This window comes from Poecilia mexicana, unplaced genomic scaffold (assembly GCF_051168715.1).
Source record: "Poecilia mexicana isolate PSO_F unplaced genomic scaffold, ASM5116871v1 scaffold_4, whole genome shotgun sequence".
In the NCBI taxonomy this organism is placed as follows: Eukaryota; Metazoa; Chordata; class Actinopteri; order Cyprinodontiformes; family Poeciliidae; genus Poecilia; species Poecilia mexicana.
Window position 1 is genome coordinate 6,445,671 of NW_028263373.1, and position 15,182 is coordinate 6,460,852.

The 15,182-nt window shown below is 41.5% G+C and overlaps 1 protein-coding gene across 1 annotated transcript in view; it reads right to left on the reverse strand.

Moving 5' to 3' along the window:
* The window catches only part of dab1a (DAB adaptor protein 1a), a 61,085-nt gene extending 52,879 nt beyond the window's left edge, over positions 1-8,206 (reverse strand). Inside the window, exon 1 of the mRNA XM_088004855.1 lies at positions 7,577-8,206. Within this exon, the coding sequence (XP_087860981.1) occupies positions 7,577-7,646 (70 nt within the window). The 5' untranslated portion in view covers positions 7,647-8,206. The remainder of the gene's footprint in view (positions 1-7,576) is intronic.
* Between the last annotated feature and the right edge of the window lie 6,976 nt (positions 8,207-15,182).

Below are 15,182 nucleotides of genomic sequence, written 5' to 3' on the forward strand. Positions count from 1 at the left end.
AACATAGTCAGACTGTTAGTCTAAATACAATCATTTGTTGACCACTTTCAATTTACCACAGAGCAGCTCACACATGTTGGGAACGCAAAGTTTATCTTGTTCTTGAAGGTTTAGGAGCGGCCTCGCCTGAGACCTGAGCTAAAGGTCAGTAAGGGTCAGCTGACGAGGGCTCTTCTCACAATTCGACTGGTTAGGAGAAGTTTTGCAAGGTACAGGCGTAAATATCATAGAGTGGATTGCTGATGGGCTCCTAAGAAAGAAGACTGACCGCCAATAATGAAGCAAAAACAGTGTTTTTAGCTTAGGTAAGATCACATTTTTAGATTTTGGAAATTTATTGATGACTACAGTCACAAAAAAAGAAAAAAACATAGTCCTAACCTCACCTTCTTCTGTAGTCCCACCACAAAAAACAAAAACAAATGTAAAAAAAGAAAACTTTGATTGGGCTGGTAAATAATGAGACAGCAGCTTGGATATATGGATAAATAGATGAGAAAGACAGAGGAGAAAACATTCGGCAGAAGAAGCAGCAATCTCTAAAAATAGATTTTGAACTCGGAGGTACACCTCTGGAAAACGAGCGTCACCGTCTGCTTTTAGAGTTCATGTTTCGTCTTCTGTCACCGACTATCCACTGCTGGCCTCCACGACAATAACAACAAAACAACCAATTCAATTCAATCTCTGTCTGATTGGAGGGAGCGGATCTGATTACCTCTCATGGCAAGCACACACACCCACACACACACAGACACACACGCAGGCTCACACTCACAAAATGCAGTTGTTTGCGCTCTAAGATTCCCTGGGGAAAGATATGGGAGTAAATGACTGCAGTGATTGTGCCAGATAGACTGGATGTGTGCATAATATCCACACAAAGCAGATAATGTGTTTGCTAATCGCACACCAGAGACAAGCAAAGAGACGCTCGCACACAAGCACAAAGGCTAACAGCTGCACAGCTATAACCTTTAACCACTCTTTTCACGCCGCTGACTGCCAGCTACTCTCCGGATCCACCCTCCCACACACACACGCACAGGCAAACACACACCCTCGGCTCAATCCCACTGTGGGAGAGTGGCGATATTTTTTCCCCAGAGTTGTGATGGCAGTCGGCTGCATGTGCTGACAGCAGTGGAAGTTATTAGAACTTGTAATCACATTCGCTGTCACATCATGGGAGACAGACAGGCATCACTGAATGTTTTATTTACACATTTACCGCCGTTATAAATACACGACGAGGTGAAAATCCCTCAGCTGATGAACATTTTTCTGTGATAAATCCCAAACGCTTGCACGGCATTCAAATGATTCAAATTAAATGTTGATTAGCTGCCAGAGCCGCCACTTTGGATAGACTCATCTAGCAATTAAAAATACACGTTTTCCAACTCTCGGTTCAGGCACATTGCAGTGTCGGGCAGTGATTAAGTTACTGGGTGAAAATGTGTTCTGAAAGCAGTGCTGATATTTTTCCGAACCTTTTACATAATTCATTCCAGCTGTGCCTGGTTGTGTTAAAACTAATATTTTTTTTTTTTCTTTTTGCATGAAAAGGTTACCTTCAGTACAACTTTTCTATTGCTGGCACTCCTGCTGTTCAGTGTTTCATTTTATCAATTGGCCCAATTAAGTGTGCTTGACTGCTTTGGAGTATAACCAGGATTAAAGTGAAATTTACGGGACAGAATTTGAATGTGCACATGAATGGAAAGGTTTGATTATATATTTCTGTACGTGAATGAAACTGCCCTTTAAAGCCTCGTGAGATTAACTTTTTTTTCTGAATTGGGGCTTTGTAGACGAACTTAAATAGAGTTCAATCGTTTGATTTTTTTTTTAGAGACACACTCACTGTTCACGATGGAACTAAAGAGTTATATATTTCAAAGTATAAACAGCAACTGTGCTACGTTGATGGATTACTGTAGACATGTTGAAAACTTCCACGTAACGACTGTCTCGACCTGAAGGTGCCATGTATAAAGCACATATGTCACTGCTGAATAATTATTTCATGCTTCAAAATAAGTATGGACACAGTTATCCTGTAAAACTCGACTTAACCTCATACTACATTATGCAGACTCACTGTCTGTATTTGTGAAGATCGACTTCTCAGCATCCTGAATATTTCAGGTGCTTCCAGTCTGTCAAATTTTACGATAATTGAGAAAAAAGTTTTTTTAACCACATGATAGATTGTAGTATTAAACATTTATCCACAGATCTAGTCTTAATGGTTGCTTAGAAAATAAAGTAACTTCCTTCCTGACATGCTAGTTTTACACCCTAAATCCTACTAAATAAACACTGTACAAATAAGGGGTGCATTAAAGGCCACAAAAATACTTCAATGACCTGGCAGAGCTTGATATTTCTCAAAATGCACCTTATTTATTCATATTTAAATCAATGTAAAATATGTTTTAACTACACCAACATATGCAAAAAAAAGTTAAACCAGCATATCCTTTTTCAATAACCTGTTAAAATGACTAACAATACCTTAAAGTAAAGAGTTTGATACTGTTTCTCTAAGTCTCGATGCCTGTCCATTCCAGAGTGACGAGAACAAAGCAAAATAGAAACCTGAAATAAGCTGTTACAGTGAAGGAAAAACAAGCAGAAACAGAGCTGACCGGATGTTGTGAGGGCTAAAATACGCATCACCTACTTTTTGCAGATCTTTAAAACAGCTGTAACATTTGAAACTTAAATTGAGACTTATGAATATGAAAAAAAAGATTATTTTGAAAGCCTTGCAACGTCTCCACATTAATAAGAGTCTATTGCCAAAGGAAAAATCAACAATTTTCAGTGGCCGTTGGGAGCTCTAACCTGCATCAACTCTAAATAAACAGTGTTGACATTTATTCTTCAGCTGTTACAGAACGGCACTGAATTAGAAGAGTGTGAATAAACGCTGCTGACTCCCTGCCAGCTTGTTAGCAAACCAATCTCACCGCCCTGTTTTGACAGTCAACTTCAGCTCCTCTGGAGGGAGAAGAGGAGAAGGAGGAAGTTCATCGACCGTCTGGTAACGGTTTATGTGAATTATGCAGCTCCACTAATTAAACCGTATTTGACAGAGGTGCAGCATTGCTGAAATACTGCACTGTCATGTCAGGACAATTTCCGCGCATGGTGAAAAGGGGATATATGACTGAAAGGAGCCTCTACGGTTCATCATAGCTCATCAACAAGGTGGGCGCGGCGATGTAAAGGTTCTAAGCACGGGGAGGAAAAAAAGCTGTGCAGCCTGCAGCTGCTGGGCTCTTCATAAATGTCAGACTTGTTTCTTGTTCTAGTTTGACATTCGCATAAAAGTGTCTCCACTTGGCAGTCTATCAGCTCCTTGTTTTATTAATAATAAGCAGCCTAAAATGTGCTGCTTTTTAAGAAACTAACAGCTGCATTAATTAAGAAGCATCGTCTCGCTGAAGCCGCGTCATCCTTTAACTTTTAGGTCGCATCGCAAGAGAGGGAAGGAAACGGAGAAGGTCCAGGGGGATGAGGAGGCGGAGAGAGGAGCAGCGCCTCGCAGAAGTATTTGTCAGGATTTTATATAGCAGACAAAAACATAATAGCAGATATTTACTTAGGCTGCGTGAAAACACAAAACCTTTTCCTCATTCTCTGACAAAGAAACATTCATAAACTTCCAAAACTCTCTCTTACTATTCTGGCACCTAGTAAATACACATATTTTTTGGAATCTTGACATTTTTTCAGTCTGATTACCTCCATCATGCTACTCTTCCAGATTTATAGATTGTTAATGTTTTCTCGCACCTGAGCTGTTTTTAGCTATTTTTTCTACTATGATTAGTTGTCTCTTTTTCCAGCTTGTCAGTTTAGGTCAACGGGTCACATCTAGGCAGGATTAGAGTAGCACCATGTATGTTCCACTTTTAGATTATGAATGGACAGAGCTCTGAGAGATATTCAGACCTTGTGAGTTTGTTTTATCACCTCAGCCTGCTTTAAACATCACCAACTCCCTCCCCGATATGTCCGGTGTGTTCCTTGCTCTTTGTGATGCTGTTTGTTTACTAAGGTTCTCTCAAAAACCTCTGAGGCCTTCAGAGAACAACTGGGTTTATCCTGAGATAACATTGACTCTGTTGTGACTCATTTGTCATTTGAATATGAAAACCAAAGATAATTTTCTATCCTCCTTCACTTTGTTTATCACATTTTGAAAAAAAATGTTAAAAAAAGTTTGTGGTTGTAATGTGATTTTCTTTTAAAGTTCAAGTGACATATGCTTAGTTGGCTGTAAAAACACAAAATATTACCAAGTCATTTTGGTCTAGTTTCTAGTGCAGATATCTTAGTACACTTGAAATAAGACAAAACTACGTTACAAGTAACTTTTCAGTAAGATATAGGAGCTAAGTCGATAATTTCTCAATATTGATAAAAAAAAAAAGTACTTAGTGATTATTTCACTTTTTGCAAAACATTTTTCCCATATTACAAGTGGAATATTCTGCCAATGGAACTAGAAATATTTCATCAGTACTAAGAAACTGATTTAAAACAAGCTTCTTCTATATCTTGCTGAAAAGTTAATTATAAGTTAGCTTTATCTTATTTTAAGTCTACCAAGATATTCACACTAGAAACCAGACCAAAGTAGGTTTTGTGTATGGATTAATTATGAACATGAGGGTTAAATATTAAAATCTGACCAGCGTGGCGGACTGGTTTCGTTGCAGCTGAAGCTGAGGTTCTTCAGGTCAGGTTGCGTAAATGGCACAGTTCAAAGATTGAAACGTTCTGGAACCCATAAGTTTGCCCTCAGTTGAGTCATAATTACATGTAAAATCAACACACAGGCGCGCAAGAAGAGCGATGCATCGGCCAAGCCGCTGTGATTAATGTGTGACACGTAGCAGTCCGATAGTTTTCTTCCATCACACTCGTCTCTGCAGGGCTGTGAAACAAAGGGCTGAGATTAAAAAGCTCTCATTCAGACCGACTCATTAGTCTTTTCTCACTCTCTCCCTTTCTTCATGATCCTTCTCTGCTCCAAGTTCCACACATCCAGGACAAGGTCATGTCGGAGTCTAAGGAGTGGGAGGAGAGAGGAAGGGTCTTTGAAGACCGACGGGCGGGGGGGGATCGAGAGGGGGTATCCTGCAGGGATTTTCACATCAGTAAAACAAGTGTTTATATCCTAATGAAGATCAGCGATTCAGCAGGGTTATTTTCATTTAAACTCAGCTTCTCCGGCGAGACAGAAACTAGACAGCTGGCTAGAAACGAGCATGAGCGATGCAAGAAGAAGAAGAAAGGAAGAAAGAAAAAAATAGGCTACAGGTCCCACACGCAACGCACGCCAACAAAGTTCCTCATTCCCACAGACAAGCACGTTCGAAGCGCGTGTGTGGTACGTGATTGCGTTTGGCTTTCATCACCCATCTCCAAGTGATTGCGTGTACGCGAGTACGTCTTCTGGGAAGACTGACCCAGATCAGAGGAAAGATGAATACATCCTGTGTTAGCAAAGCTTTGTAGCTGAGCAAATCCTTCGTTCCACTTGTACAAAAAAGAGATACAAATAAAGACAAGTTATAAGGTGATTTGTGTGTGAAAATATGTGTGCGTGTGTGTGTGTGGGTGTGTGTGTGTGTGTGTGCGCAGATGAAAAGAGAAAGACAGCGAGAACAAACCCTCAAGTCTCAAAGCGGAAAGCAAACCATTCATCTTCCCTCTCATATGCTCTTCTGGGCTTCTATCCCAGCACCGTTGTGTGTGTGTGTGTGTGTGTGTGTGTGTGTGTGTGTGTGTGTGTGTGTGTGTGTGTGTGTGTGTGTCTTCCAAATACAGAGAGCAGTCTGAATGATGAACATGATCTCCATTGCAGTAGAACAATGCTTGTTCTAAATAGGACATGAGAGGCATTCAGCCTTCCCTCACTCTCTGTGCTTGGGACGACCGGCGCTCGTCTGCGGGAGCTGAAGCTCGCCGGGCTCAATGAGGCGTCTGCTCCAGGTGATAGCGAGTGTGTGGGATCCCGCGCGCTCGCGCAGATCCATTAAGTGTCATCCCCGACAGCGTCCGGAGTTTTTGCAACATCAATCAGATGCTTATTTGGAGGAGGCGCCCGGGCGTCGCTCTAGCAGACGGGCAGGTGGCGCCGTGCGGCAAGGCGCCGTCACCTCTGCCCTGAGGCCGGCCAGGCCCGCTGCTTTACACCTGCTGGCTGCTCGCCTCTGGAGGTTTTCACATCTGGACTCCTCACTGCACGCAGCATCCCCACAGCTGGCTGTTCTACCGTCGGTGTCGGCCTCTCATCATTTCACCAGCCAGTAAGACAGAAGCTAACAGAACAAATGGAGCTAAAGAAAGTGCATGGTGGCTTATTGCGGAGGATATTTACAACCCTTGAACTTTTCAGATTTGTCACAGAATAGCTAAAAAATTTCTGCATATCGTTTTTTTTTTTTTTTTTTTTTTTTTTGATTAGCCAACCGGCAGAACAGCATTCCTGAGTGTTACAGAGGAATATAAAGTCCTGCTGGGTCAACACTTTAAACTCAGACAAACTGAGCAAAGAACATCTACAAAGATCAGTTTTCAAGTCTTCCCACTTAATCTTAGCTAGACTTAGGTCTGGACTTTGACTGGGCCATAAAAACTTTGATCTAAACTATTCTAGCATAGCCCATGGGGTAATGTTTAGGGTCAACGAACCTGACTTTCAGTCTCAAGTCTTTTTGAGTCTCTAAGTTTCCTTCAGAAGTGCTCTGTTATCCTAAAACGTCCATCTTGTTTTTAAAATCCTGACCAGCTGTTTCTGCTGAACGAGCATTCCCACAGCATAATGCTGCCACCGTGCTCTACTCAGGGGAAGATGAGGTGTTCTCACAGTAATGTTAGTTTTCAACCACTCAGCGCTAACATGTTCTGTTTCGGTCTGATCTGACCAGAGCAACTTCTCTGATATATTTTGTCTTTTAAATGACTTGTTACAAACTTTAAATGTGGCTTTCTTTCAACAATCAATTTTGAAAATGCTACTTTAAGCTTATCTACCCTATCCCTGACCTATTATTTTTTTTCACAAATGTTCTCCAACAAATATCTGAGGCCTTCACAGAGCACAAGGCCTCAGACGTGACTTTACTGCGAAGGTCACATCTGGAACCAACTGGTTGCACAGATTTTTATTTGGGTGTATCAGAGTAAAGGGGATTGCTACATTTTACTTTGAATAACTTTTAAAAACTTTTTTAAAAATGTGTCCACATTATAATAATGCAATTTGTTTTGTTGACCTATCAAATAAAATCACAGCAAAGTTTATGATTGTAATTTAATCAAATGTAAAAAAAAATAATAATAAAAAATTAAAAAATTAAAAAAAGCATTAGGGGTATGAATTATTCTGCAATCTAAGAACAGCAAAATGTGATAAAACACTGAATTCTGGTAGGTTACTAAAAACAAGTAAAAAATAAAATCAGAATTTATTCCAATCGAGATCCTAACAAACAATATAGATCACTCTGTAATAACTCGTATCTTGAGCAAACGTTGGCCCTCTGCTTACCTTTCCTCCTGGAGTCCCGTCTGACGCTGCTGGGCCTGACCGCTGGCTGGAGCTCCGTCTCTGTTGACATCCTCAGGCTCCAAGTGGGCTAGACTCGGCTCCGCTTGGCTCGGCTGGGCTCCGCCGGGCTCCGAGGGTCCAGTTCACAGCGTCGGTGCCGGCTGTGGGTGCGTGGGCGCCGAGTGCGTGCGTCGAGGCGCCGTGTGTGTGTGTGTGGGTACACAGGCTCATGGGAGAGGGATGGGTTTCAGCCCTGACACAACATCCCACACACACCCATGGAGATCTGGAGCGAGAGAGACAGACAGGAACAAACAGGTTTGCTTTTGTTAGGTCGTGCTTACCCAGAGCGGGCGAAACCAAGCAAGGGTTATCAGCAGGCATGAGAATGAGCTCGTTTCTGATCTGCCCTGAGTAGACGTTGCCCATGGTAACGGAGTAGAGAGACCTGCTCTCCACTTTGTGCTTTCTGTCAATAACGCGGCTCAGCAAGGACATTTACTGAAGAACAGCCCACCTCTCCAGCGCGCACTTCATTCTTTAATTACAAAGCTAATTTTTAAGAGTTTAGAAGTGCAACTAATTAACATTTAGACAGAAGTTTTATGCCTGGTGCCAAGTGAGATTTTATTAACCAACACCTCTAAATCAATTAGTCTGCTCAGTCCCTCCACATCGCACCATGTTCTGCAGGGCGCCGCTGATGACTTGTTACGTTGGCTGAAGCAGGAAAAAGTCAAAAACAGGCAAATCACCAGCAGTGTTTTGGGTAGAGGAGTGGGGCAAAGAATGATTTACAATGACATTACAGCCTTTCGCACCGTAATGAAATAAAATCAGGATCTGGCTAAAAACTCCCTGCCCCTAATGTTGATGGCGTGTTAGCTGCTGCAGCTCTGACCGCCTGCATGTCTTCTTGCTCAGCTGAAACACTCTTCATTAAATTTCTTATCAAACAGCTTTTTCTGTTAAGTTTGTTCCCACAATTACTTTGAATCACGTTGAAATAGCTCCAGCAATGAGTTCTAAGAAAAAAAAAAAAGAGAGTAAGCGCGCTAATGTTAGCCTAGCGCTTCAGCAAAACGATTCAGATGAAAACATTTGTTATTAGGAGTAAGACGCGACTCAGAGACAATCTGTATGTGTCCGGCTGAACAAAATGTTTGAAAAAAATATCAAACTGTGCCTGTTTTGCACATTTTAGCTTTTTTTTTTTTTAAAATAGTTAATCTTATGTTGGAGCATCACAGCAAGTTCAATCTGTAAAAACTTTGTTTGGGGCAAAAAATATGCTGCTGTCAGGGGTAAATTGTGAGTAGGGGTGAGTAATATTGGGGTGGGTTAGTCCCTGCCAAAGCAGTGATGGTCACGGTGGCAAACTTCAGCTCTTTGCTTCTGGTCACACACACATCAGTTTGTTTCCTGTTTTCTTCATAAATTAACTTTTTTCTTTGTAGGTTTTGACAGGTTGGCATGGTGGTAACATATATTTGTCAAGGATTATGTTTGTTTACACACCAGGATGACAGCAAAATATGATCAAAACTCTGAAGTCAATCAAATATCACCATTTATAAAAAATAAAAAAACTAATCCACAAGTTCTAATCTCAATAAATGCAGTATATTAAGGATGAAAATAGAAATATTTAGTGGTGAAGGAAGATTACAAAAATATTCATTTTTACCTTGCTCATTTCTCAAAACTCTGGCTGCACGTTGTAATTTCCCGTATAATCTTCGCTAAAGACCCTGAGCAGAAACCAGAAATGCCAGAAGGCAAAATTAGACGCCTATTTCTTCAACACCGACATCGGTTGAACTTTCTGAGCCAGGGGAGCCCTGAAGCCCCGTCCCTCGGCCCCTTTGGGAGCCCATCTGCCTCTACTCTAATCTGAAGTGTTGACTGGCAGTGACTGCACAACCCGGCAGCCAAAGGCACTCAAACTCACAGTTTGTTCTCCTTTTCACAAACATGCGCATTTACGAGCACGCACACTCGAAGAAAAGCTCCTTTCTTTGGCGAGAGATACCGAGAAACAAAAACGGCGAGGGACAGCTGCAAGGTGACAAGCCACATAATGAAGTTGACTACTCTCTGAGATGTTCGTCCCCACTTCTTAAGACTACCGGTCTTGACCCCTCTCTCTCTCTCTCTCTCTCTCTCTCTCTCTCTCTCTCTCTCTCTCCTCCTCTCTCGTTCTCCGGCAAACGGAGACCGGGTGCAGGGTAGAACAAAACCAAACGGCTGGTGTTTCTTGGGGAAGAGGGAAATCTCTCTCATTCTGTGCCGCCCCCTCTCCACGGCGTTTCAGCGTGAATAGGAGGCCCCTGTAAGCCTCGGGCGAGAACAGATGAATTGAGAGGCTTTTAATTTGCTGCAGACAGAACAGAACAGAGTCCATTTAATTCTGCCAGCAGAGGCCATGTCGGCAAAATGCTGACAATATTCTTTATCTGGTCCAAACACACTGGAAAAGTGTGAGTCACTCCAATTACAGGCATTATCAGCAGCACTGTTCCACCAAATGGATGGCGAGAGAGCGAGTATGAAGAGAGAGGGGTTAGTGGGAAGAGAAATGAACAGAGTGGAAAGAAAATGAGGAGTGAGGGAACATAGAGTGGGTGAGTAAGATAATGAGCAAAGGGGTAAAAGGGGAGAGAGAGAAGAAAAAAAGCAAGAAGAAGTAAATTCAGAATAGAAAGGATGGAGTTTGAGGAGCCTCAGCTTTCATCCCTGAGCAAGTCCCCATCTGTTCCTGCCTTTCCAGGCTCTGCCTTACCGTTTTTTTTTTTTTTTTTTATTTTCTAGGTGTTAAGTTTTTAAGACACCATGTGGAGTTAAAGAAAAGCAGCTCGTTAGTCCAAAATCCGGACATCTAAATCTCATCGGAAGAGAAAAAAACTAAGGAATTTATAAGAATTAAAAAAGCACCGGAGTAATTTACCAATCAACTGGCTTTGCTGTTTACCTCTGTTGTTAATTCACTAGATCGGTTTTGACCTGGGAATAGTTGATGAAATATTGAACAAGCTGAATTTGATATATTGTATAAATTCTTCCTAACATAAAATGCAAACTCCCCTGGATGCTGCCTTAAGCGCATTGTTTCAAATGTTGTAAAAATGAAAGATCAGAAGCAGATGTTTTGATGCATAAAATGAAATATTTTGTAATCCGTTAATTTGAGAAATGATCATCAAGGAAACAGACTGGAGCAAATGTTTTCTTTTACAGTCAAATGTTTGCAACATTTTATCGTCAGACTAAAGCCAAGTTTACCAGGTTTTTGGATGCGTTTCAGGTGCTGAACATTTAGAATATGACATTTATGGCATTATAAATTCTTCAAATTAAACAATTTTGACAAATCGGATCCAACTGATATTGAAAATAAAATAAAAAGCTCTTTTGCTTCAGTCAGAAATTCAAAATTTGACAGGAATTTATCGTTTTTTTATTATTTTTCTGTGAACACAAAAGCATATTAAGGTTGCAAAATAAATCCTGGTCATATTTGTGTGCTAAACATAGGAATCCCAAAGGACTAGTTGGACACAATAGAACATTGTCTCTTACTAATAGTTTTAGTGTCAGACATTGTTTTCTAACATATATTTATGATTTATCAGTCCAGTCGGAGTCGGACAGACTTTTAACTAACCTTAATGCCTAAACATGATCCATAATTTTAGAGGTCAGGTTTGAATTCCTAACCTAAAGCTGAACAGTCTTACCTAAAGGCCAGATGGCATCAATATGATAAAAACGTCCCAGTCGTCACAGACTCCAGACCCGACTTCAATTTAAGGCTGAAACGTGAGACTAAAACTGAGGGGGAAGAAGAGTGGAAGACCTCTGCAAATTCATGCCAAAACACACGTTAAGGATCTTATCAAAGTTACTATGAGCAGCGTGGTGGTGGTGGTGGTTTGACCTGGAATCAGCTCATGAGCTAAATGTGGCAGCGGAGCAGGAAGTGAACACGGCTTAGCGGGTCTGGATTTAGACGGCAATCTGAAGCCGAACCAGCGGAGGAGGAGGAGAGGAGGAGTGAGCGCTAAATTGGACGGCCGTAACTGGTGAGCTGCCAGCAGGCGCCGGGCGGGAGGGCGATGTGAAGATCTGCATATGCGCGTGTGAACATCCCTCTCTTCCTCCCTCCCTTGTGCGCTACTGTATGTGTGTGTGTGCGACTCCACAAACTAAATGCTGCCAACAGGAGCTCAGAGCCCAGAAATCATCTGTAGCTATAGGGAAAGCCTGACTTTCTCAGCCAAGTCAAGAGAAAAAGGAAAGATAGAAGAGAAAGGAAAGGGGGCACCAGCTCTGTACGCTGCTCCCCTTTCTTCCACCTTCTACTCTCAGAGTAATTGCATTCTGTCCATCAGACTCAGTTAAATTAGTGGCTCCACTCATTCAGCTCTCCTGCCATCTCAATAATGAATAATCATAGAGACTGCCTCTATGCCGGTTTTCTCTGCACATGTGCGCCGTCTGTCTCTCCGAAGCCGTCGAACCTTTGTACCCTGACACCGCCGCATCAAGTCCTTATCTCATTCCACCTTTGAGCTCCGCTCGCTGGTGAGCAACCGTGATAGCCCTTTTTAAAGGTTAGCATATGTTCTGTTCTGAAACACATCAGGTGCTTAACTATTTAACAGTAACGCAGCCTTAATCAAAACTCAAGTGGTTAAAAGCCGTTAAATATCAACAGGCCGACCACACAGAGTCACGCGCCCACACAAGTCAAGAAGAGGAATAATGTCAATTAATGTTTGCTTTACCCAAAAAACAGGACAAGAAACCAGGGATGTAAAACCTACCCGCTTATGGGCAGCAGAAGATGAAATACGTCCAGCTCAGGAGACACACAGCAGAGGGGAATGAAACAGAGCGTAAAAGAAGAAAAGTGAGGAACAGGGGCAAAAGATCAGCTAATGGAGGTTGGAGGACGTGACGTGTTATGGGTGGGTGAGATATAAAAATCGCCAGGACAAATGGAGATATATATAGAAAAAAGAGACGCATGCAGAGTGGATCAAAGTTCAGTGTCACACCCAGATACATCTGTTACTTATCGCCGTACTTTGTCTCTTTCCATGTCCTTCACCCAAACCAAACATCTATCTGACGATAGGAGCAGAAAGTACGTTTTTGAGGACTTGATAGCTAAAGTCTGCCATCTTCTTTTAAACAATTTAAGCCTAAACAGATTTAAAAACTTAACCAATGTTTTCAGTCTTCATTAGCTCATTAAGGCAAAAGGTAATTTGTAACTCACATGCTGACTGTGTGAACTGCAGCCGCAGTTTCCTGTTCTTAGTTAGCATCCGATGAGGTCGTCTGCTGCTGTTGATGGGATTCCTCAGTTACAACAGATGAATAATTGAACTACTCATTCCTTTCTAGTATCTCAAACCAGCCTGTCCAGAATCTTTTTCCGGACTGTTGACTCAATATAGTTTCTGAGAGACGATTTTGCACATAAACCATAGAATCGTAACGTTTTGAAATGATCAGTCCCGTCTGGCATCAAAAAACATGCCACACTGAAAGTCAAGGTTTTTTTTATTTAAATGTGTTTTAATAAACTAAATTTGTTTCATAATGTTAGAAAATCATGTAATAGAGATATTATTTACAATATCTGATAAATAAATCCACATTTTTGTCCCTCTTCTCCCAGCCGTCTATGGTCCCAGCTCTTTGTAACCTTTGGTTTCACTTGGTGCAGCGTAATCTGTGTCAGGTGTGCTGACACAGATTTAGTGTTACTGCAGGGTGAAGCTAAAAGTGTGAACTCATGACACTTGTAACATATTAGCCAGAAGCTAAAGCATCCCAAACAGTCCTTTGATATACTTACTGATGACTATATTTTGCCAATATATTGTTCAGTCCTGTTGCCCATTGATCATTCAACACTTTGCTGTTTTGGAACGACTGTTTGCAACAGAGACAGAATTAGCATGTACGCCAACAGTCTACATAGTAATGAGCCGCCAGAGCAGCTAATGAGGTTAGCTCATATCGCTGACGTAAACTCTATTTGAAAAATTAGGACACTAGATGCAAAGAGAAACATTCAACCTTTTGTAAATGAGGATTTCCAAAACTTTACTTTCAACAAGGCTGTGGGTAAAAATAACTTCACAGAATCTCGCTAGCAAAAATCTAAACTATTCCTTTAAAGCCGGTGTCAGACATGCCACCTGACACTGATTTTACAGTAGAATAAATAAATACAACCCATAAGACTAAAGCTATAATAATTATGTCATATTGATAGACTACAAATCCCACAAATCTACTCAAACTGTTACATTTTCGCCCAAGGTTTTCAGATCTAGTTGTCTTAAAGTTAAAAAAAAAAAAAAAAAAAACTTCACTCCGATGACACGTTAGCACGTATCTTGTTCTGACGTTTAAGTCCGTGTCACTGCTCGCATGACCCGAAGCATCCAGCAGCTCATGCGGGTGAAATCTGACCAGCACAGTGTGCGATAGATTCAGGGCTGGCCGGCCGTCACCTGTCATGGCCGATGGAGATGAAAACCTGACGAACCTGGTCAGGGGCTCGGCAACTCGTGCAGCTCTTGCCAAAGAAAGAGGTTGTTGACCTCTGGACGCCAAGCAAAGACGCAACAACGTGGGTCAGTGCAGCCGTCACCAGCTGAGAGGGAGCTGTCCAAATGCAGACGTTCAAAGTTCTACAAACTGAAGTCCAACTAGTTTGACGTACCGGCACTGTAGAATGTTTGACACGCATATAAATAGTGGAATTCACTCCATTCGCATATCTGGATTTGAAATGATTCCCTGTAAGGAGGAGGCAACAATTACAAATGTGCCTCATACCAACAATGCCTTAAAGCACCACAGAGGAAGTCATATACGGTACCTTGAAAAAGTAACCCTAATCCCACAAACTTTTAAACTTGTATTCACATTCCAGCCACACACTGCAATGCATTTTATGTGCATTTCATGGGACTCAAATTAGTGCATTTGTATTGAGTTTATACTCTGCAGAGAAACCATTTGCTGTAATTCCAGCCCTGTACATGTACAGAGTGAAAATGTTTCCCTTTTTACTTTGCAAAAGCTGTTTTTTTTTTTCTTTTAAAGCTCAGTCAGACTAGAAGGAGAATGTCTGGGAGTAGCAATTTTCATGCCTTGCTTATTATCAATTGGATTTAGGTCTGGACTATGACTCTGCCAGTCAAAAGTTTGAATGTGTACTGAGGGGAAAAGGTAAATAATTTGAGTTTTGCTCTCCTGTAAGCCATCTTATTCAACAAGCTTGCTCTGTTTCCTCCTTGGCTTGTGGCAAACTGTAAATTATTTTTATTCATCAATGTCTTCTGGTCACTCTTCAGTCAAACCCAGATTTGTGGATTTGATAGATTTTCTGCAGCTCCTCCAGAGTTACCATTTTCAGATGATGGATTGAACACAGAGCTCTTTGGTCAATGTTTTATCACCTAAACAAGACTTTATCACTGACAGGTCTGCGTGGCTCCTTGTTCTTTTTTATCCCATTTATTCATTAATATTCTCCAGTGAACCTCTGAGGCCTTCACAGATCACCTGCATTTACACT